General features: G+C 40.0%; 1 protein-coding gene across 2 annotated transcripts in view; it reads left to right on the top strand.

Annotated features, from left to right (window-relative positions):
• Window positions 1–24,031, top strand: part of LOC149316946 (cadherin-18) — a 238,404-nt gene that overhangs the window by 202,356 nt on the left and 12,017 nt on the right. For both annotated transcript variants that reach the window (XM_089516578.1, XM_089516579.1), the window contains 2 exons: window positions 6,855–6,976; window positions 13,365–13,482. In XM_089516578.1, the coding sequence (XP_089372704.1) occupies window positions 6,855–6,976; window positions 13,365–13,482 (240 nt within the window). The remainder of the gene's footprint in view (window positions 1–6,854; window positions 6,977–13,364; window positions 13,483–24,031) is intronic.

Raw genomic sequence — 24,031 nt, 5'->3', positions numbered from 1 at the left:
AGGGAAAGGTGGTGGGGAAGGGGCCTCTCTAGTAGGATAATACATATAGAATACATAGCAATACAGGAAATGATTCAATAAAACAGACAACAAAAGAACAGCAAAAAGCAAGTGACAATTATGCAATGCCTGGGAATGTAGCTGACAGCCCCTGGTATGCATTGGTGGTCTCCCATCCAAGTACTATCCAGGGCTAATCCTGTTTAGCTTCTGAGGTCAGATGGGATGTAGTGCCTTTAGAATATTTAAGCTTGGGGCATGGTGGCTTTATCAAAAATATGACAGACTATAAAAAATGCTGACTGGGCCACCAAACCTGGAGTCGCAACTCCTGAAGATAAGCTCCCCTCCCCCCTAGAAAAAATTATGTTCATTTGCACCCTCCAAAAAGACATGAATTTACAAATTCCATGAAAATCACTTAAATTATATGTTCAGGAGATAGTTGTCTTGGGGCTAAGTGTGTAGTTGGAAAGTTTATAAATTTCACTCATTTTGATTCAACACATCAACTTATTCATGGCCATGTTATGGTTTAGACTGAAGCTGTTATAGCAGCTGAAAGCACAAGAGTGATATAAAATATGTCAAAAACAAGCAGGGGACTAATAAAATGAAATTAAGCAATATATTTAAAAAACAAATAATATTAAAATACTTAAAGTATTTGCTTTTTCTGATGCACTTTGAAGCTAGAAATGATCGGGCCTGTCAGACCACCCTGAAGATGAAATTTCAGAGGATAGGTGCCATTACTAAAAGGGTATTGTTCCTTCTAGTTTCTTCAAGGCAATGGACAACAGAGCTTTCTGACATCATTTGACTATATATTTTATCACTTAGTATATGGCTGTTAAGTAATTTCATTTTTCAACTACAATTTATTCAGTGTTGAAGGGCTACATAGAGCTACCCTGGGTCATCTGTCAGGAGAAAGACAGGCTACAAGTTAAATAAATAAACATTTTAGGTCACTTTACAGACAATTATGCCCTGCCAAAGCTGTTCATATCACTAAGAAACACAGACAGGTCCTGCTGCTGTAATTACAGATTAAAATGTCAATGTATGTAAGTGAATGACCAATAAAGAAGGTTGTGATGGCATGAGGGAAGATAATTATAATACATTACAGACTTGGCCTAAACTAGTGCGAGTAAATAGCGAAGATCAGAGGTGAACTGACCAAAAATTGGCAGTGACTGATCAAACAGAATCCTTGAGGGAGCTTTCATTTGGCAGTGTGGCTTCACTTCAGGAGAAGAGAACTGATACTGATTGGTAACATACCAAACCAAAAAATAGGAAGCTCTATAGTTTGAAATGAAAAGGGTTAGATCCACCTCTCAGGTTAAAGTGTGTGAGTGTGACAGGGGAGGGTGAGAGATAGGTGGGATCTTGGTGAGACTTCATACCTGCATTCAGACAAGTGGATGGGAAAGAGGCCTTGATATGGTGAGGTACTACACAGATATTTGTGTGGAGTTCTTAACAGGTAGTCCTTCCTTAGCTTGCAGTCTTGCAACTAAAAACACTTCTGATTCTCATTGGATTCATTAAATACAATGAATTTGCATTTCACTAATGAGATTAATACGTATGCAAGATCAAGAGAATTCAAAGCACTAACATTTCAGGTAGGGTTACCTGATAGCTGAGTTTCACCTATATTCCAGGCATGCCACCTAGTGCTTATTGGACCATCATTTTGTTCTGGATTCTAGATTTTCATGAGAGGGATAGAGAGGTAGCAGGGAGGAAGGAGGAGAAAGGGGATGATGAGTGTAGCTAAGAGATGCAGGGTAGGAGAAGGGAGAAGATGAGAGTGGAAAATAGAGAGACGGAGACAGAGAAAATCAAATGGAGCCAGAGGAACTGGGGAAGGGGGTGATATGAAGAAGATGTTTAGCTAGAATGTATGGGCAGGGAAAGACAGAATGATGATGAGAGAAAGGGTTTACAGCATGTGGAATAAAATGAGTGTAGGCTGGAATGAAGTTGAACTGGAACAGAACAAATAATGTGAAAGAAGGGAATAAGATGTTCACTTGGGAATTGTGAGGGAGTGGAAATAGAAGGAGAAGCCAAGCATTATAAGAGAAAAAACTCAGGTGCCTAAGCAAAGCTAAAGAAGAAGAAAAAACATATATACTACAGTTTTTGCTAGAAGCGTTTCAACCCACAAATCCTTCTAAACAAGAAAGGAAATTTTACTGTGGCTTTGGTTGTTTAGGCGACTGTGACATATGTGGTGAAAGAACTATGAAAGTTAAAGATGGAAAAAGTCTTGTATCCAGCTGCTTTGTGACTTTTTCCATGTTTAACTTTCCCAGTTCTTTCCCCACATTCTTCATAGTAGCCTAAATGGCCAAAGTCCCAGTAAAACTTCCTTTCTTGGAATTTTTTATTCAGCTACTGAGACAGCCCAGTCATTGTGCTACACTGACTGCTCCTTCCCACTGTCGGCTCCTTGTGGAACTTGTTATTTGAGAAACTTGAGGAGGAAGAGGGAGGGGTCGTGTTTATTTTAAGAATAACACTCTCACCCTTAGTTTCCTCCCCTAATTCTGAGGCCTGGAAAGGAGGACAAGGACTTTAGATTAAATGATAGACTGTAAGATTGGGGAAGCTTGTACTGTATGTATGATCCAGGGGAAACAGGCTTTCCAGCAGGGTTTTTACAGTGTACTGGAGCTCTTGATTAATTTCTGGCCATATCATTCTCTGTGCATCCTCTAAAAAAATGTTCTGCATTCAGAGGATTTTGTTAGTGAAAAGGAACTGTCCCATTTGTGGTACACTTCTACTGGACAATGTAGAGAAGAAAAAAATCACTGGACAATGTAGAGAAGAAAATAGCCCCCTTTTAAATCATCAGCAGTATATCTGAAACAGTATTGTCCTGCACACATATTGAGCTAAAGTTAGATCAATGCAAAACAAGTTGTTTTATGTACCATAGGATAAAGAACTTAAAATGCTAAGCTCTCTGATTATTAAGATCCAAGTGTGTCTCCTCAGAGGGTTGCTTGTTTGAAAATGTCTCAGCATGTTCCTACTGATTTCTGAAGTAATTGTGCGTGCACGCGTGCACATATTCATGTATTCATGGTCATTGTTTCCTTCCACAAAGCCAGCAGCACCTTCCTGTCTGTCCCATTTAAGAAAAAAAAAACCCTCCCTCATTCACTCTTTAGAGCTCAGAAAGTGACTTTAAAATGTAACTTAGTGTAGGGGCTTTTTCACACGGGGAAAATTGGAAGGTTAAATGAATATCAATCCAGGGTCATCCATGGGATTGCATGTTATTTCACAAGAGAATATCAAACGATGTCGCAGGCAATCCAAATGCAATCATGAACCATCCCAGGAATGACTTGAAGGCACATAGCAACAACATAAAAACTCAGTTTAATGCTCTGACAGGAAATGTTAGAAACAGACTACAATCCCCATGATCCTTTGCTGTGATTTTCCTTCCTATACTCCCTGGCTTCTGAGAGGAAAGCAGCTATTTTGGAGGAATTAGAAAAAGGGAGGGTTAAAGATGGGGAGGCTGAACATCTTTTCTGTCTCTTCGGCGGGTTATAAACTGCCGCTTTGTGGTGGTCTGCCGCCGCCGCTGTTTGCTCCGTGAGGGAGCCGCTGCAGCCAAACCGCGCGGCTCCCTTACGGAGCAAAAAAGAAGCTCCAAAATGGAGCTTCTTTCTGTGGTGCAGCTATGACGCCGCGAGGCGCCGCTGGCGCACTCGCAACGTCATAGGCGCCATGACACGTCTGGACGCTATGCATCCAAGACGTAAACATGGCGGCGGCCGTCTGGAACGGCCGTCGCCAAAAAATACGTAGTGACTACGTATTAGGGTTAGGGGGTGCGGAAGCACCGCACCTTCCTAACCCTAATACGTGGTCACTACGTATTTTTTGGCGGTCTGTAACCCGCCTTCCTTTCCTACCTGCGCAGGCACAAACACATTAATTCGCAATAAAAAGCTGATCAGTATGTACTCATGTGAAGAATTCATTCGCATTCGCATTGCTTTCACTTTTGGATGGATGCTGTTTTCGTCTTTGTCTGTGATGAGCTAGAACGTAATTTCATGCATTTTCGCATTGGCGCCACTTTCTTCTTCTTTTGGGATGGTGATGCATTCCTCCATGTGAAAAAGTCCTATGACTCATTCTGAAAGCTGAGGGATTTTATGTGCAGCAGTGACTGGAGAAGATACCTTTCTCCAATTTTGTTACAAGGTTTATTTTGAGAAATCTGCTTTCTCTTGAACAACCTGTTCCTTCCATGCCTGTCTTCTAGATGGGTCCTTGAGGTTAAAGATGCTGAAGGAATACTCCTTTAGAACATTAACTATGGTTTTCCAAGACACATTTCCCATAGAACTCTTTCCTTCAAGGACCTTTCTAGAAAGAGGAAAAATGGTAGAGACTGCTCAAGATATGAGGAAAGCTTTCTCTGTCCTCTGGACACTGCTACCTCTATATTATCTCGATAAAGTGTACTGCTTTCATGTAATGGATACTTATATCAACATAATGTATCAACACAATATACTATATCTTTGCAGTGAAATATCTTGGCTCACATGATATTTTGGACTTCCAGCTCTCAAAAACTCTAATCAGTACAGTCCAACTTTGATCAGCACAGTCTGGAGGGCCAAAGCCCCTCTGGCATAACTAAATCTGCTTTAGTGGTATGTCCTTCTAACACACAACTTGTTGCAAGCAGGTGGCATATCAGCAAAGAGAGCGTACTTAATTCTGCAATGGGCTGTTTACTTTTTTAAATTTTAAATTATTTGTTTTTAAGTTTTCCACAACTGTGTCTTCAAAGTGACTAGCAAATATTATAATAATTCGGTCTAAAATAAAATTAAAAACTACAAAATCCAATAACAATAGAACAGAGACTAACATAATATGTGTCCATTCATCATATCCTTGGGAAAATCAAACTATTTTCAGTTGTCACTTAATGATAATAATGCCATTGCCATAAAAATGTCTCTGGGGATGTTATTCTATGATTCATTCCACAAATTAAGCCAATTATACAGGTTAACTGTAATGATTGGGATCAGCATTCATTTATGCTACAGCTTTTGCCTTTGAATGAGAAACATGATGTGCAATTAAACTGACTGCAAATGCAATAAACCTCAATAATCCAAACCTAGACTGCTGTGCACTGCTGAACATTGAAGCACAGTTGAGGATCAAACATATGAAATGTGCAACACTTATTCCTGTCTGTTTTTCAAAATAATTGTACTAAATTTGCAAAAGGCAGTGTGCAGGACAGTCCAATATTATTGCATAAGTATAACACCATGGCAACTTAATTATCTACTATTAAATTTGTAACTCCACATAACAGAATAATACATAGCAGAATAATATAGAAAACACTGTGTGTTATTTCACAAAGACCTCCACAGAGTTACTATGGCTTATAATTGTTGTTGTGTGTTTTCAAGTCATTTTTGAATTATGGTGACCCTAAGGCAAACCTTTGATGGGGGTTTCATGGCAAGGTCCTTCAGTGGGGGTTTGCTATTGCCTTCCTCTGAAGCTGAGAGAGTGTGATTTGCCCAAGGTCACCCAGTAGATTTCTATGTCCAGCTTTCAAACCCTGGTCTCTAAAGTCCTAGTCTAACTCTCAAACCACTACACCATGCTGGCTCTCATGGTGTATAATACTGAACATGAAAAGTCATTTCACACCAGGCAGAGACTATAGCCCTATCCCAACTGAGTGTACTTTTAAGATGGAGAAAGAAATGAAAAATGTCTTTACTTACCAGTTAACCCTTGCTGTTATAAGGGTTTTGAAAAAGTGATGGGACATAAATTGACTAATCACTGGTAGTTGCATGTAAGCTTCAGGTTCAGAGATAGTTTTCTGGGAAACATTAGCAGGAACTGGTTATTGCATTCCCACAAGCATTTGGATGTCCACTGCAGGGAGCAGGAGTCTGAGACTATTCTTTGGTTTTATTCAGATAGGACAATATTGGTAGTACATTCCTACCATTGGCCCCATACAGACAGGCTGAAATAAAGCTGCTTCGGGTCACTTTGGAGGTATGCTATTTAAATGATACATGCGTCCTAAGAGACCAGAAGCTGCATCAAATCTGCGCTCCAGTCTTTAGGACTGGAGTGTGGCTTTGGCATAGCTTCTGGACTCTTAGGCCGCATGCATCATTTAAACACCATACCTCCAAAGTGGCCTGAAGCAGCTTTATTTTGGCCTGTCTGTATGGGGCCTTAGTTATATCAGCAGTCATAGCCTACCTTTTTGGGATAAAAGGAAATTCTAGATGGCTTAATGTATGTTATGTATTATCAATGTTTTTTTTTAAAAAAAAAAAACCTTAACAATAAAACAGCAGTGAATCCTTCTTGACCTTTTTCTTATCTCTTTGTTATAAATTTCATCCTTTTGTTTCCTACTCCTTGTACTGCACTGACACAGTGTTGTAACATCAAGTAAAACCATTTCAGTCATTCTTGGTCTACAACAGAGGAGTGTGTAATAAATTCAGAAAATGTCCCCCACTCTTGTTCTTCAGCTCAGGGTTACACATCTATAGTTCAACACTAAAGTCTCTGGTTTCTGTTTCATAAATTGAGTGAGACTTAGCAGACCACTGTTTTACAAGGTTGTCATCTTACTGTAGTTCTGCCGTAGCCTTTAGAATTTCTGACAAACTGTTATTTTTAATAGACTTCCAATCTTCCACTTTCAGGGCCAGAGCATTGCTTTGAGGACAAGCTGTGACAGTGTGTATGTCTTCTGAAACAGTTGAATTGCTTCATTCTTTTCTGTTTTACAGAAAGTCCTGGCCTCTTGAGCCATGTCCCTGTTGGAATTAAAATTCTTGACATCAATGACAACCCTCCAGAGCTTGCTGAAGACTATGATGTAGTTGTCTGTGAAAATTCAAAGCCTAACCAGGTAATCTGCTAATCACACTCCAAATATTGCATGTATAAGCAGCTGAGTTCAAAAAAGTGCTTTCCTTTATAGAGAAATATGTATTTTATATCCATGGATATAGACTCAAAGCCCCAATATTATATGGCATCTGGCTGGGAGATTACTCCTAATAGCATTAATTCTCTTTGGATTATTCCACCTGCAGTATTCTGTAACTGCCAACTTGAGACCAAGCATACAGTCATCCAAGGCAGCTTAAGAAGCCAGAAGCCAGAATGAAAAACAAAGCCACAAAAATACGATACAATAACATCTTACAAAAGCAAGATCCAAATGAAATCAGCTTTTTAAAAATCAACATTGAAATCTTATGAAATCAAACCATTCTTTTAAGTCTCCAATCTATTTTCCTGCAATCAAGTGTCATGGGAGGAAAACACTGGTGTATGGTCTTATATCTATGACTGTTGCATCAGGATTTCCTCAGGACTAACCCTACTGGGTTTTCAGCTGTCTCTGGCGAAGTCTCGTCCCCAGAAGGCGGAGGTCCCACCCCGAGAAATTCCATCTCTCTGGAGTCCCACCCGTCCGACACCGGGTTACACCTGGTGCAGGAATACCTTTGAGTTTGGGCACTTGATCTCTAAAAGGTTCGCCATCAGTGTTCTAGATGCCAGAAAGAGTAACATGGGCTGCATCTGCACTGCAGAAATAATCCAGGTTGAGACCACTTTAACTGTCACAGCTCAATGTTATGGGATTCTTGGATGTGTAGTTTGTTGTCTCCCTAGAGCTCTCTGACTGAGAAGGCTAAATGTCTTGTAATGCTACAAATCCTAGAATTCCATAGCATTGAGTCATGGCAGTTAAATCAGTGTCAAGCTGGATTGTTTCTGCAATGCAGATGCAGCCATGATCTCTCAGCATCTGAACTTTCATCTCCTTTGCATTATTATCATTGTTACTGCAACTGTCACCAGGTGTGGTAGTTGGAAATGAGGACATTTGGAGCACAACAGGTCTTCCATATTTAGAACAAGCTTGGTGTGGGGATCTCTGTTTTGTGAGGTGAGGCTCATCTCAACACTTCACTTTTCATGCCCTTTATTACCCACCTTAGTACCTCCCCACAAACTGTCCTAATTTCTCTGAAGATGCCAGCCACAGATGCTGGTGAAACGTCAGTAATAAACTCTTCTAGAACATGGCCACATAGCCCAAAAAATCTACAAACAACTATGGATGCCGGCCACGAAAGCCTTTGACTTCACGTGCTAATATTGTTTTATAAGATCTCTCTCTTGTGGATCTGGGTGTAGCTGAAAGTTTGTTCAATGATACAAAGAACAATTTGGTTTTGAGAAGAAGAAGAAATCATGGAGTTTATACTAATGCTATAAAAGCATCAGGGGAGTATTCATGGTTAAAGCAGGTTCATATCTCTGCTTGCATACATTTTAAATTGTAGTCTAGCAATCTGCAATGTGGAAGTTTTATTGTCCTAAATCCTATGTTTTATTTCCTTATGCTAAAATGATGTCTTACAACAATTTGTCTTCCTATTTGTATAGGACAAAATGATCTGCATAGTTTCTTTGCTTCTGCGTATTCTGCAGTTTGCTCCCTGAGTTACAACCAGGGAATAACATAACCCCCAGTATGACTGTCTTTCTTGGGTAAATAGATTTGCCTGGAAAATGCAAAGCTGTACCCACCCTCCACCCCCACCCCCATCCCCATCCCACACAAAAAAGTTGTTTAGAACTGGAATATTAGCTCCTGAGAATGTGTTTTTATGTGCTTTGTTACATGCTGCAGTTTGCCACAGCCGAATCCCCTGTGTACACCCCAAAATGCAAAAATAATTCTCAGTGTTGCCCTGCACAAAGTTCTCAGTGTTTTGCCAGAGGAAGAACATGGTTGTACACAGCCCTTTGAATGTTAGGATCTGGGCATGCTCCAAGACCTTAGGAACTGTTCTCCCATGTTGTCAATTGGATGAAGAGCTCACACCCAAGGGATGGAGCTTAAAGGAAGAGGCAGGGCTTAAGAAACAGTGTTCAGGTGGTTAGGGCTCATACGGGGGAAAAGTAAACACAGCTGAAAGTTTAATAGTATTTAACAACAGCATTTACATTTCTATATCACTTAATAGTGAACTCAGCACTCTGACAATCTGTAAGCCAATTTCCCCCAACAAACTGGGTACTTCTGCTGCTGCTGCTGAGCCTCTGCTGCTGGTGGCAGTAAAAACAAGGATGGGTGGGGCAGTTTTAAAGCCCCCTCAGCCACTATGCCACCAAGGCTCCTTTTATTTAATAAAATCCAATAAACCTAATAAAAATTACTGCAATGTGCAAATGAGTAATGCAAAGGAGTAATAAAAGAATGAAATCATAACATTATGAAATGATTATACATCTTTTCCCAATCTTATTATTTCATTCTTTAATTACTACTCCCGAAATCTCTCAGAATGAAAGAGTTGTGATTATAATGCAAGTATTAATAATCAGGATAATCACCAAAATTAACTTTAGGATTTTCCTATGATTATTTTTCATTCTGTTTTAATGTTTGTTCATTTTTCAAAATGGATTTCCTCCCTTGCACATCAAACCTGTAGGAATCTCTAATGGTGGCAGGGAGGCTTATGATGCCCTGCCATCCTCTGAAGTCCCTCCAGGCATGTTGATTCAATAGGGAGCTCAGGGAGCTTTGGTAAATTCAAATGAGGCTTGCCTCTGGCATTCATTGGCAAGCCACAACAACCTTGACATGATTGCTTCCTCAAGCCTCTTTTTGTCTTTGCTTGTCTTCTTCCCTCTCTTTTTGCCTCTCTGCTCCTTCCGCTCTCACTCAGCCAATGTCGTCAGTCTCTCCCCTCCCAATCTTCTACTTCTTTTTCTCTCCACATTTGCCTCTTCCCCTTCCTTCATCGCTCAGCAAGTATCCTGATGCCACATCTGCACTGCAGAAATAATCCAGATTGACACATCTTTAACTGCCATGGCTCAGTACTATGGAATTGTGGGAATTGTAGTTGGTTGTGGCCCCAGAGCTCTCTAACAGGGAAGGCTAAATGTTTCACAAAACTACAGTTCCTAGAATCCCATAGAATTGACCCATGGTAGTTAAAGTGCTGTCAGACTGGATTATACCTGCAGTGCAGATGCAGTCTTAGGTCCTGAGCAGATAGAATAGGCAAACATGGGCTTGGCCCATGCTTTCCTGGCCCAAGTGCTAACCTAGATTGGCCCCTGAATTGGGAGAGGTGACAGGCAGGTTTTTCCATGCCTGTGTCTACACCAGCCGGGGAACCTGCTACCGGTGTGTGCTGCTTACCTTCCGTCTGTTTCTCTGCTAGTGAGTGGACCCCCGTCGCTACAACTGATGTGAAAATGGGGGTGCCTGGCCACATGGGTGCAGCCAGATGCCTGTTTCTGTTTCAAGCATGGCAATGGGAGTCTACTCTCTAACAGAGAAGCAGGGGAAAGGTAAGGAGCCCTTGGGATGTCTATACAGCCAGGATTTCCATGGAGTTTCTGGGGATCTGGCCATAACCATGTGAGCTGCATTTGGTCTGGTGGGATCCAACCTGATCCTGGCCACAGGATTTGGCCTGTGATGTCTAAACAGGATGATGTGAGGCTGGGGAAACATAGTTCTTGTGGCCTGTGCAGACAACCCCTACGTTTCTTGCTTCCCTGTCTCTTCCTCTACACGCACATACACACACTTTGCTTTGTAAGCTTGACTCAGCTGCCTCCCCTCCTTGGACCTTGTGCCTGCTTCTGCTTCTTTCAGCTCACTTGCAAAATCTCTGCAAAGTTCTCTTCTCTATCTCTCATGTAATCTTCTTATCTTTCTCTCTGGTACTCTCATTTTTCCCATTCAATCAATATTTTAATTTATTTCTTCTTATTAATTCAATTATACAATTTATTGTTAAGAACATTTGAAAGGGGGAAGTATTTTTAAATAAATAAGGGTGTGGTCCTATCAGAATTTCCCAACGTTGTTCTAATGATTATGTGATTTTGCAGCAGCTTTATAGCTGTGTGTTAACATGCAAAGATATAACACTGAAAACGGAAGTAAATATCATCCAAACCATTTTATTCCCCATCATGTGTGGTTGTGAGAGCTGTACAGTTAAGGAAGCTGAGAAAGAAAATCAACTCATTTGAAATGTGATGCTGCAGAAGAGTGCAGAAGATACCATGGACAGCCAAAATAACAAACAAATTGGTACTGGAACAAATCAAGCCTGAGCTCTCCCTGGAAGCCAAGATGACTAAATTGAGGTTGTCCTACTTTGGTCACATCGTTGGAAAGCATGACCCACTAGACAATAATACTTGGAAAGGTAGCATATAGGAGAAAAAAAGGTAGACCACATGCAAGATGTAAAGATCTGGAAGACGTGCCTTATCCCCGACAGGATAAAGAAGTGAAGTCGAAGGCTTTCATGGCTGGCATCCATAGTTCCTAGAAACTCTTCATGAACATGGCCACATAGCCCGAAAAACCCACAAAAAACTAAGGATAAAGAAGCATTTAATTTTAAAAGCAGGTGTTATTACACTTGCCTGTGGCTGGGTGAATGCAACCTGTATGTAGCTTGGATCCCAGCCATGCTTATTCAGTAGCTTTTTAAAAATGGCAAAATCTCATTTTTGAAAAGCTGCTGGATAAGTACAGCTGGGATCCGGGCTGCATATGGGTTGCACTCATCCAGCCACCTGCGTCTGCGATAACACCCAGTTTTAAAATTAAATGTTCCTTTATCCTGTTGGGAATAAGGCGCTTTAAAAGCAAGGTGATAATCTCCTCTATCAAGGAGGCTATGGCCATGAACCAGAAGGAACTATTTGGAGCAGTTGAGGACAGGGGTCTTGGAGATGTCTCATCCACAAGGTTGCCATGGGTTGAGGTCAACTCAAAGTAGTTAACAACAACATGGGTCTATGTTCAAGTACCATTGAACTCTGGAGGACTTTGTCAAGAGCATTATCTAGGAAGTGGTAAAGTAATATGTCATGTTCCGGGAAAAAAGTTGAGGAAGCTAATGGAGAGGGTGAGATCATTTCCAAAATGGCCTAATTGTAGATTATCACCTTAACATGTGTCTTAAAATTAATATAAACTAATTTCTCCTCCTCTTCTTCATCTTCTTTGTCTTCCTTTGTCTCTATAGCAGTATATTCATTGTACTTAGTTTTTTTGCCAAATTTTGGCCCTGTATAGATGCCCGCAACCCAAGTACGTACAGACTATGTACAAAATGACGGTGCCCTGTTCACATGGGCGCCACCATTATGACGTCATGGCCGTGCTGCCTTCACATGCCGTAAGGAGCTCCATTTTGGAGTGCCTTCCTGGGTTTGTGTTGCTGAGAGGCCCCTTTTTCTTGTTCCCCGCTGCTGTCGGGTTGTCCTTGGGGCTTGAAGCCCCAAGGACACCCCTTTCTAGGCCGCGGGGAAGCAGCCTTTTGCCGCTTCCCCGCGGCCTGGAAAAGTGGTGGATAGGGGACTCAGGGCTGCTGCTGTGGAAACTGAGGCCCTGATCCATCAGGGAAAGGGGCAGCTGCAGGCCACCCCAAAGGGCCTTTGGCAGCAACCTGCATCATTGATTTTCAGCAGTTGAATTTTCACAATGAGTATTTTTCAATTGATTCAGGGAGACAGGACACAAAAAGAGACTTGGTAGGCTGAATGATTACCATCCTGTTCATAAATATTTTTATGTTGGCTTTCCCTTGGCTATGAGCTATCTGGATCTTTCTCAAATGTATAATGGTATGGTGAACCTGCTTATGTAATTGCATTTGTCTTGGATTATTCTATTGATTTTCGGTGGTGCAGCAAACTCTTTGGGGATTTCTGCAAAGGCAGAAATGGTATAGAAAATTTTTAACAATAGCAGCAAGTTGTATGTGTGGAACTATCTCTGAATCTTGGCTTTTAAAAAACCCATACAAGAGGACCCACTCCAAGACTGTTATTTTCTACTGTGAAAGAAATTGCTTGCAAAGCAAACAGATCAGAAGAGTTGTCAATTAAGTCCAGAAAAATGGAGGATTTTAGGAGGGATTAGAAATCCTCAGAAGAACATACCCAACTCTTTTTCATATTGGCTACTTTGCTGGCTTCTCTACATAGTAATATAACAGCAGCCCTGTACTGGATACAAACGTAGAACTGCCCAGTTCTAATTCCTACAGTGACAAAATCCACTTACGAAGACATGCATGCTCAACAGGTTATAGACTGATTGTTTTGTAGGTAAACAATGGCTTCAGGCTAGTAGAATATTATAAAAGAAAGTTGAGCTTACAAGACCCTGTCAAAATTTAGATCCAGGTTTAAATTAATCACATTCATTATTGCACTTTTCCTTCCAGATTATTCATACGATCAGTGCTACTGACAGAGATGACTTTACAAATGGGCAAAAATTTCATTTTTCCCTGGATGACAGTTTTCCTTTAAATCCAAACTTTACACTAAAGGACAATGAAGGTAAATCAAATGTGTTATTCTATGTGCAATATTTTCTGGGATATCTCATTGAAAAGAATGTCTTCTTTCTTTTTTCATAATCTTTTTAGTCAGTGGGTGGAAACAATAATGTCAGGGCAGAAGGTGGTTATGACAAGGACCCCATATTCATACCTTTTCTATTGTGAATGATGAATATCCAGAGACTTTTTTAAAATTAAAAACCCAATAACTTTATAGTATTTTCTTACTTATTCTGCATGCTTCCTGGATTTTTTTTTTTAAATAGATGTTCTGGAGCTGCAAAGTTTTATTTAGTTTTTTGCTTCAAGAACACTGACTGCACCATCAAAAAAGATGCTACATCTTTTCTTATCTTTTTGTAAAGACTTGTGCTCAAATAAAGGACACAATTATGAGGAAGGAGGGGGAGAGGGTTTCACTTGCAACATTTCACATGCTTTAATAAAACATTATTATGTATTGTAAAAAGTATATATTGTAAAATATACCATTAATTTACTTGCAGCATCAAACTATGTTGCACTTTTTAATCATTTAAGATGATTGAGAAAATCTGATTTAAGTATTATGTTTTTCAAGATTAAATTTTAGTTACATTCTCCACAAATTAAATTATACTGAACTGAGTTTGTCAGTTGAGGGAATAGATACGACTAGTTGAACTGGTTCCACATCCTTTTGTATCCCTCCATCCATCATGCCTTCCCCAGAAACTAAAATGAATTAATTGATCAGTTATGTTGGAAATTTTCAAAGGAAAATGACAACTTAATTAAATGAATTTTTAACTAAAGGGATTGACTGACATTGGTATGTCATCATTATGTTATTGTTGTTGTTGCCATATTTATATTTATTTATATCCTGCTTTTTCCTCAAAATTGTGATTCATAGCAGCTTACAATTTAAAAGACAGGTAAAAATGTACAAAAAGAAAACATTAAAATAGAATTAAACCATTTATAATATTAAAACAATACACATTCAGTAAAAGAAAATGTTCCAATTTAAAATATTTAACAATTTGGTTAAAACCAATTCAGCACCCCCTACTCCATTCTTTAAATGCTTTCTGTTTTAACAAACTGTCTGAATAAAATGGTTTTAGCCTGCTGGTAGAATGACAAAGAGGCGGGGGATTCTGGCCTTCTGGGGAAGGGAATTCCAAGGTCTAGGGTCAGCCATCAAGAAGACCCTCTCTTGTGTCCTTTCCAACTGTGCTTGTGATGGTGGCCTGAGAGAAGGGCTCCCCTTCATGATTACAGAGCCCAGGCCAGACAGCCCAAAAGGAGCATCTTATAGCCACCCCTTTTAGGCTGGATTGGAGACACACGCAAACAGATGCCTGGCCCTGATTCAGCCAGATTCTGCCCCCAAAAGAAGCGGATAAGATCCGCTCCTTTTGGGGGTGAAAAAAAGTCACTCCTTCTCCAAAAGAGCCAGCTTTTCCTCCTCAAAAGCCGGCTCTGGTGTCTAAGCGCCATGCCCCCAAGCGGGAGACAAAACGGACAGCATATAATCATTGCCCCAGCTTCTGTCTGGCTTGGAGGTATGGCACTTGTAAACGCCATACCCCCAAGACAGCCCCAAGCGGGACTAATACGGACCATCTGTTTTGGCCCTAAGTCTTATCTGCCTTATACAAATTAAGTTCTAGTTTGTTCACCTTCATTCAGTCCATTACTGATGCCATACACTGGTTTAGGACCAGGACAGCTTCCTTGGAATTGGATGGAAAGGAAAGATAAATATGGGTGTCATTAGTATATTGACGGTGCCGGATCCGAAAACTCTAGTTTACCTCTTCCACTGGTTTCATGTACAGTGACCCCTTGTTATACGCTGGGGTTTGGTTCCAAGATCCCCTGTGGATAACAAAATCTGTGGATTTCAAGTCCCATTAAATATAATGACATAGCAAAATGGTGTCCCTTATTAAAAATGGAAAATCAAGGTTTGATATTTGAAATATATACTTTTTTTGAACATTTTAAAACCATGGATACATGAATCCATGTATAAAAAAATCCATGTATAAGAAGGGCCAACTGTATATGTTAAATGAGGGACAAACCCCTGTGGTCAGTTGCCAGGGTTCAAACAGGAATCCCCCAGCACCACCTTCTGGTTTACCCCTCCAGGAACAAATGGAGCCACTGTAAAACAGTGCCTCCAAGTTCCTTCCCAGTGAGGCGGCCCAGTATTGTAAGTGATGGCTTACAATGTTGGTTTTTTGGGAGGGAGGTTGATTGTAGCACAGTTGTAACAGAATTTTATGTGATGACAATTTTTTTTAAAAAAAAATCTATGTAATGATCACAACAAAAAAAGTGAATTGTGACAGTGTAAGTCCAACTTACATCATTCTACCTCTATGGCAGTCAAGGATTTTTCTCCTTAGAAGGATCGTTCGTTCATTCGTTCATTCGTTTGTTTGTTTGTTTGTTCGTTCGTTCTTTCCACCACAAAACAAATTAAGGTGTTTTTCAGTGTCATCTTAATTAAAAGTGCAGCCTATTTGATCTGAATGGGAATAAAAATATTATAGATCCAGATAACAAATAATGTATATGCATGTTATATAAGCTACTGTGGTATAGTGATTTGAACATTGATCTGCGACTCTGGAGAGCAGGATTTGAATCCTTGCTCTGCCATGGAAACCCACTGGGTGGCCTTAGGCAAATCACAGACTCTCAGCCTCAGAGGATAACAAGGGCAAACCTCCTCTAAAGAAACTTGTCAAGAAAACCCTGTGATAGGTTTGCCTGAGGGTCTGCATAAGTAAGAAATGACTTGAAGGCAAACAGCACAACACATGTACCTACTATAAAGTAAGGTAGTACAGAAAATGCAACTGGCTGTAGCAAACTTTATTTTAGTTTACAGCAAGAAAGTATGATTATTTTGTCAATTCCAATGTTAAAATTTTTTAAACCAACAAGAAGTAAGGGCAGACTGGAAGGGGCAGCATAATTCAACACTAAATGGTTCTCCTGTGCTCTGCAACTGGTGCCTCATTGAGGCTTCTAAACTGTTCCAAGAAACTGATTTTTAAACTCTACCTTTGGGACTTTTTCTGGCATCTGCGTGGGAATTAGAAAGTTAAAGAAAGGGTGAGGTGATGTCATTATAAAAGAGAGAGAACAAAAAGGAGAAGAGATTTTGGTGGAACAGAAGAAAATGAGATTTTCAAAAATGCACACAGCTGTTCCCTTCTTTCCCAATTTAACATAAATTCAACGTTTAAGTCTGCCTCCTATTCTAATATAAATGGAATTGAATTTAGTTTTTTAACACTTATTATTGATGAATTAAATGTAGCTCTTTTCTATTAACATTCCTATCTCTAGCTAGCAGAACCTGTGGTACATAGAAAGAAAGAGGAAGTCATATTATCATCTGTTTCAGCAATGTTGGATGTTGCTAGCTGGGCACCGTTTTGTATATTTCCCAATGTGTCCATGCAATTCATTTCCTTGGAGATGTAAATACATATAGGTTTTGAACATTTCTTGAAAAAGACAGCTGACACTGATCACAAAATCTAAACTCCACCTCACTTCCGAAGGTGCTGCAACAGGGGCGAACCTTACAGTTAGAAACAGAGTGTGAGGTATGTCTTTGCATAGTGCTGCAGCAACATTTATGCTTTTGATTTGCTTATTCTGGGGAATGCTCCCTGGTCAAGCCTTGGGGCTGTCATTTTGGGGTCACAGAGTCAATTAGCTTTTTAAAAACTGTGAGACTATTTAGGAGAGAGTGAAGAGATGGCATGAGAAACAGGAAGCTGAAAAGGCTCATTTTTAGAAGGATAGTGTGAGTGCTGAAGAAACATTTCAAAACCATATTGAAGCAAGAAATTGGAAAGGATTCTGGTGGATCACCAAGGAGGGTGGGGTACAAGAAAAGAGATGGAGACCTGCTGTGGTCCCCCCTCGATCCATAGGGAGAGGCGGGAAATAGAAATAATAAATTATTATTATTATTATTATTATTATTATTATTATTCCATCCCTGTCACAAAAGCAACAACAGCTACCAGCAGTACAACTGAGAGTTCTTTATGGAGGAAGAAGTTAATACAGTAGAACAGGCCACATACAATTAAGTATTGCAACAGATCAAATTGTCAGAGGGCATCAATAAGCAGTTTTTAAACAGTGCAAGAAAGGAAAATACGGAATTTTAAAATTTTGTTTTTCACATTGCCAAAGTCATTCAGATTATCTGTGTCATGTCCTTTCAGAGGAGTGTCTACTGTTGTATATTTTCACTGATCTTGGAAACCAGCTTCAAACTTTATAAAAAGTTCTCCATAAAGTTCAGAAATAATGTACATCTAAATATGTGAGAGAGACCTTGGAAAGAGAATAATGGACTTGAACTGAAAAGACCTGGCTTCAGCTCCTTACTGAGTATGTAGATCGTGGAATGGTCATTGGAAAGGTAGTGGAGTGGTCTAGATTTCTTACTACAGAAGGAGGAATCAGAAGCTGACTTTCCTGCTTCACCTCTCCCCATCATTCCAATCTACCAGAATTGCTCCTCTGTGGTTGGGTGGGAATCTGCCAAGTGGATTGAGAGGTTGTATAGATTTACCTTTGTTCAAAATACTTAGGACCAGAAGTGCTTTTGTTTTTGGAATATTATTATTTTTTTAGGATTTTCTGATATTTGCATATACATAATGAGATATCTTGGATATGGGACCCAAAACTAAACATTTAGGCTTTGTAGGAGGTATTTGTCCAGTTTTCAGCAACCCTCTCCTCTTTTTCAATCCTTGAATCATAGCACACTCAACTCAGCAGGCTCCCCTCACTTTGGGATTGCATTTGGAAAGGGCTCTGTGGGCTTTAGGGAAGAACTGTTTGAGGGAGAGTCTTCCTTCACATACTTCACATACCTCAAACAGCTACCTGTATCCAAACTACTATTTCTCAACTTAACCTATTTCTATTAATTTCATTTCATTTAGTTGTTTGATTAAAAAAAAAAAATTTAAACAACCCAACCAGAATAAAGGGGAAAAATTCATTTCTTGGTTAAGAAAATGCTACAGTAACACACTTAGAGATACTAAGATGTAATATTCATCTTTACTCACAGCATCTTATATTGCCTAAAACAGTTGAAACATTTTTATACAAACAGAGTTGAAGAACAAATTAAAACTTGCCTAAAGGAAAAGCATAAAATAGTTCCCCCCCCCCTTATCCTCTTGTGTTGGCATTTAATAGTTATGTATTAAAAGAACTTTTTTGATTGTGAATAATGCATTGAGTGAGAATTCTCCAAAGCACTCTAGCATTCACAACCATTGCATTTCTATTGCCTACATCTTTCCTAAAGCTTACCTTCTACATATTTTCCAGCACATTACCTTAGGGGAAAACAGATGGGGAGGAAAGGGCAGTTTGAAGCTACCCCTTCCAAAAAACAGCAATCGCACGGTTGTAGCAATCACACTGTGGCCTCAATCCTCCTTGAACCCCACCCAAAAAGGAGTGACAAAGATCCTCGCCTTTTGAGGCTGTGGGAAAGCTGCCTTTAGTGGTTGCACCGCAACCCCATGTCAACTACAAGATGCTTCGGCAGCATGCAGCATCTAAACACTATGCCACCAGAGCATTTTGAATCCACCCATTTCTGGGCAGCCACCCAGCTTCCAGGCAGCTTCAGGACATCATCAGAATGTGCAGCATGTAAACTCCGCATTCCGATGAAGGCATCTTTTAAGGGCCATATATTCTGGCCCTCAGTATAACTAGGCTTGGATGAATTGATTGTGTCCTTGTGGCAACACAGAAGATTGGTACGGTAGGCCTGGATATACTTTGGACTCTTTGGAGTCAAAGCTAATACTTTCGGGTTGTTGGTATTGTTGGGGGTTTTCTGGATTGAAAGCCAGTGACAGTTTCATCTGGAAAGATGTAATTCTAGGAAAGATGTAATTCTAATAGCCAAGGAGCTAAGCCAATCACTATAGACTCTTTAGAAAGCTCCAGTTGCACACACACAAATACACAAACACACAGACACACACACACACAAAATCATCCTTATTTGAATTCAGATCCTGTCAAATTCCTTTTCTTATTTGAATACTTCTATCTAAAACTTTCTTTCTAGCAAGAGCAACAAAAGATATATTGTCCCAATAGTGGCAAGTTACTAGATGTACCCATTAGGGTACATTTATACATGCATTTAGATGATTCTCGATCATTAAAATATTCTTAAAAAGTGTTAAGAGAAGTATGACAATGCTATCAGAGCATAAACTACCATTTTGTACAAAACAGTTTCTTTGAGCTCTTGTAAAGGGTTTTGTTACTAAAGGGATAATTGATAGTTTTACTGAATACAATTGTTACAGCCACATTGATCATATTTAAATGCTGGACATGGAAGAAATAGCTATAATAGATGAATGATTAAGAACGTTCAAGGATGAATCTCAGTCAATAGGTAACCTAACAGCACCATCCACTCAGAAGAGGAGACTCATCAGCATACTGGAGGAAACTTCCAGTGTTTACAGACATGCAGGTAATCTTTGAGAAATAAAACCCTAAGGTGGCAAAACTCAAAGAGACCACAAAGCATCCCAATGACAATTGAATATATTGAATGGCCACCAAATGCTGTTTGGTAGGGAAGTAGAAAATGGAGTGGAAGAGAGAAGGACCTGATTAGTTGGAAGAAATCCTGAACAGGCGCATACCATATTTCAATGCTTTGTTGTAGATCCCACTTATATTTCAACCTTATGAGAAACTATCAGTTCCCATCCACTTCTGATTATTCTTTGTGGGTGGCATCTGCCTAGCACCTTCTCTTGCATGCTCATTTCAGTTGCATAGACTCCTTGGGGCTATTCCAGTGAACAGTGAAAATTGGGGTGGTTGTGTTTGCCATGGACAGTCACCCAGTTCCAACACTGCGGTGAATCTGGAAATTAACCACAGAGTAGGAGAAGATTCTCTCCTGTGCCCCCTATCTTTGGCTAAATAAAACATCTGATAAGGGCACCGCCCTTAATAGATTCTTGACATTTTGGACCCTGAGTGACCTTAAGTGAAGACAGCTCATTAAACCCAAAGGGTTCTTGTTGTTGTTGTTGTTGTTGTTGTTGTTGTTACATGACAAGACAGAGAATGAAATTTGTTTCATTCTCAATGGTTGTAGTTGACAGAGGAAAGGAACAAATGTAGTTCCCATTCTGCAACCCTGGCATAAGGCTTTCTTGGCAAGATTTAATCAAAGGAGGTTTGTTATTGCATTCCTCTGAAGGTGACAAAATGGGACTTGCCCAAAATTGTAATTTAACCACTTCACCTCATTTAATCCTTTGTTATGTAGAAAGAAGGCTCAGATGATAGGAGGACTCCTATTATCACAACATGTCCCCCTCCTTCATTTGAGCACCACTTTGAAATAAAAGCTAACGTTCCCATTGGTCAAGGTGCAAATAAATATGCTCCATCCCCCAGCCCACCCTAAGGGTTGTTGCAAGAGCTATTCCTGTTTGCCTATGCCTGTCATATGAAATACCATTGTAAGGAGAGTATGGTTTGTTGATATGCAGCTTAAGAGAAGAGGCAGGGAGAGGTTTACTTCCAAATCTGAATTAGAGAATTTCTTTGACTGACAGATGTCAGCAATATCATTCCTACTCCCAGTTGTGACAGAGACAACCACAAGAAAGTGTTTTTCTTACTGACAGCTAAACAATGTCTGTATGCATGTGAGCATGGCTTTTTATTTTCCAAAGCAGTCAGTGGGAATCCAGATGTGGGGGTATTTGGAAATCATGGAACTTTTGTTACCTAGTTATGAGGGGGGGGGATGCTATATGTAAAGAAAGACCAGCAAAGAACTCAATATCTTTCAGATCCTTGACTTGTACATATTTATTTTACCCTACAAATGTTTCCCCCCACACATTTGGCCAGCTTTTCCAAAGCTTGTTTTAAGCTCTGATCTTTCAGGGTCCTTGCACTCGTTTTATTGTTACAGTTGCCAACTTCATCTTTGAGATTTTGTTTTATCTTGTCTAAGCCTAACCTTTTGGGTTGTTTTCGAACATTCTTTCCATTTTTATGCTTTTCATTTCTCTCCCGCCCCAGCTTGTATTTTTGTCTTCAGAATATGCTTTTCTTTCTCTGCTTTCATCTGCTCCTTTGTTTCATACCTGCACTCACATTTCAATTCTCTACTACTTCCTCTGTTGCAGATAATCTTCTCTGTTTAAATTCTTTCATCATTGCTGGACTGCTGCTCATGCCTTCTGTCTGAATTTAAACCCCCTTTCTGCACAAATTCACTTTTTTGTTCTTCCAAAGCATGACTCCCTGTCTTCACTTTTTACGTTTACATTTTTTTTGTCAAGGCTGCTGTACTCAATACATTGAATCACTCATTCTTTGTTAGATTCATGTCATATGGGGTGAGGAGGAGGTTATACTTTCCTGATCAGATTTCAATAGAAAGCCTGGCATATCAGCTCAGGAAAATTCACAGGGAAAACAAGATTACTGGAGCGTCTTATCAGGTCTATTTATATTCTAAGGACTATATTCGTATTTGTTTGTTTTGTAATATGCTCCCCTGATGCAAACCACCAGTGCATATGCAATGCTCTCCTGTTTTTGCTTTAAAAAGAGGGAAAGAAAAAGGGACCTAACATATTTCCACTTAAGTTGTAATAACACAAGAACAGTCTCACTGGATCAGATTAAAAACCAGGTAGTCCAACATTTTGCTTTAGGGAGGAATCAACCACATCTCTCTGAAAAACAGTCACTAGTATTCAGAGGGAAGCTGCATCTGACACTGGAGTGTAGGATATAACAGCCAAATAACCACATCCTCTATGCATTTGTCCTTCCTCATTTAAAACCTTCTAACTAGGGGTGGAAAGAATATTCAAAAATATTTAGAAAATGGATGAAAAGCTTGTTTTTTGAGTGTTGAAAAACCCTGAATCCTGGACTGACAAGAATCTTCACTGTTCAAGACTGATTCTATGCAAAATTCACACATGGTTGTTTTGCACAGAAAACAGCAGTTTTTGCCTAGACAACAGCAATTTCTGTGTGGAAAATAACATTTTGACCCAGAAATATGAACACCTGTGCAGAAAACACTGCAGCAACCACACACCATGCCCCCACCCTGGCATTTTCCTGGTGCAAAAAGAAGAAGCAGAAAGCCGCTCCTTTTTGTGCAAGGAAAAAGGTGCCTTTGCTACTGTGGCGGCATTTTTTTGGAGCTCTGGTGGTATGTGGCATCTAAATGCCACACCAACGGAATCCAGGAAAATTGCCACCATTTGGTCAGTGGGTTGGCTTCACAGCATGTTCCCAGCATCTTGGGGGCATGCATTGTGCATATGCCACACGTTTAAGCCACTGGAAGACACCACATTTTGCCAGTCTGTTTTCTCCATTAGTGAGGAATTACATTCCTGCTTCTAAGCATATGACTCTCAACACCTCATCTGATAATGAATCCTACAGTTTATGGCTACTATGAAGAACTACCATTTTTTCTATCCTGAAGCTTCAACCATACGGCATCATGGGATGACTTCAGATTCTAATCTTGCAAAAAAGTGAGCAAACCCTCCCTCAAGGTGCTTGCTTTAGAACATGTATAATTTAGAAATCTCATTTCATGTCTCCTCTTATTGCTATGTTTCTAAACTAAAAAGCTCTTAAACCTATGGCCACTTTACAAAGAGGAATCTGGTGCCTGCTAATTTTTGCACTTTTCCTGCTCTATAATATGGTTATATACCAATGAAAACTTAGGAGGGAGAATAAAAAGACACATTTGCCTGAAACAGATGGGCCAAAAGCACCACCTTTGAGCCAATCCAGAGGTGTGGCATAAAGACAATGCACACCAGTGGATTGGGCCTAAGGTGGCCCAAACCTGGCTGCAAAAGGAGCACAAAAAACTCTCCTTTCTTGTGGTCTGTTGTGGACCACTGCTGTGGCCAGCCTTGGAACTGTAGCACCTGGTCACCACAGTCCTGCGCCAAACGGGGAGTGACGACTGTTGAAGCAGCCAGAGGACACTCCAATCTGCCACTCTGCTTGATCCCATTGTCTCATTGGGGGTAAAAAAAATGTCATGTATTCTTTATATACCTTTTTGCATGAATATTATCATCTTAAAAAAAGGGATACTGTAGAACTGGGAAGCAGGCAGAAATGGGAAACCTGGATGGTCAACTGGATGGAACAACTCTTTGTGAATAAAAATTTGAATGCATGAAACCTTTTTAGCTTGCTAGGGGAACATAAGTAAGGGGAACATAAAAGAGAGATATCAAATTATGACTGATATGGAGAAAGTTAACACAGGCCTCAAACAGATGACCCAAAAAGGTCACTATCAGGCTGCATTGGGGGCATGGTGTTTTCATGACTCATGCCCCGAACAAGGCCGGAAGCTGTGCCAAACCCACCTCAATGTCCGGGAAAGCAGCCAAAGGCTGATAAGGCAGCTAGTTCCCAAACAAACAACCCTC

Source organism: Sceloporus occidentalis, unplaced genomic scaffold, assembly GCF_023333645.1.
Source record: "Sceloporus occidentalis isolate IW3139 unplaced genomic scaffold, rSceOcc1.0.p SCAF_3, whole genome shotgun sequence".
NCBI lineage: Eukaryota > Metazoa > Chordata > Lepidosauria > Squamata > Phrynosomatidae > Sceloporus > Sceloporus occidentalis.
This window is presented reverse-complemented; position numbering and strand designations above follow the sequence as displayed.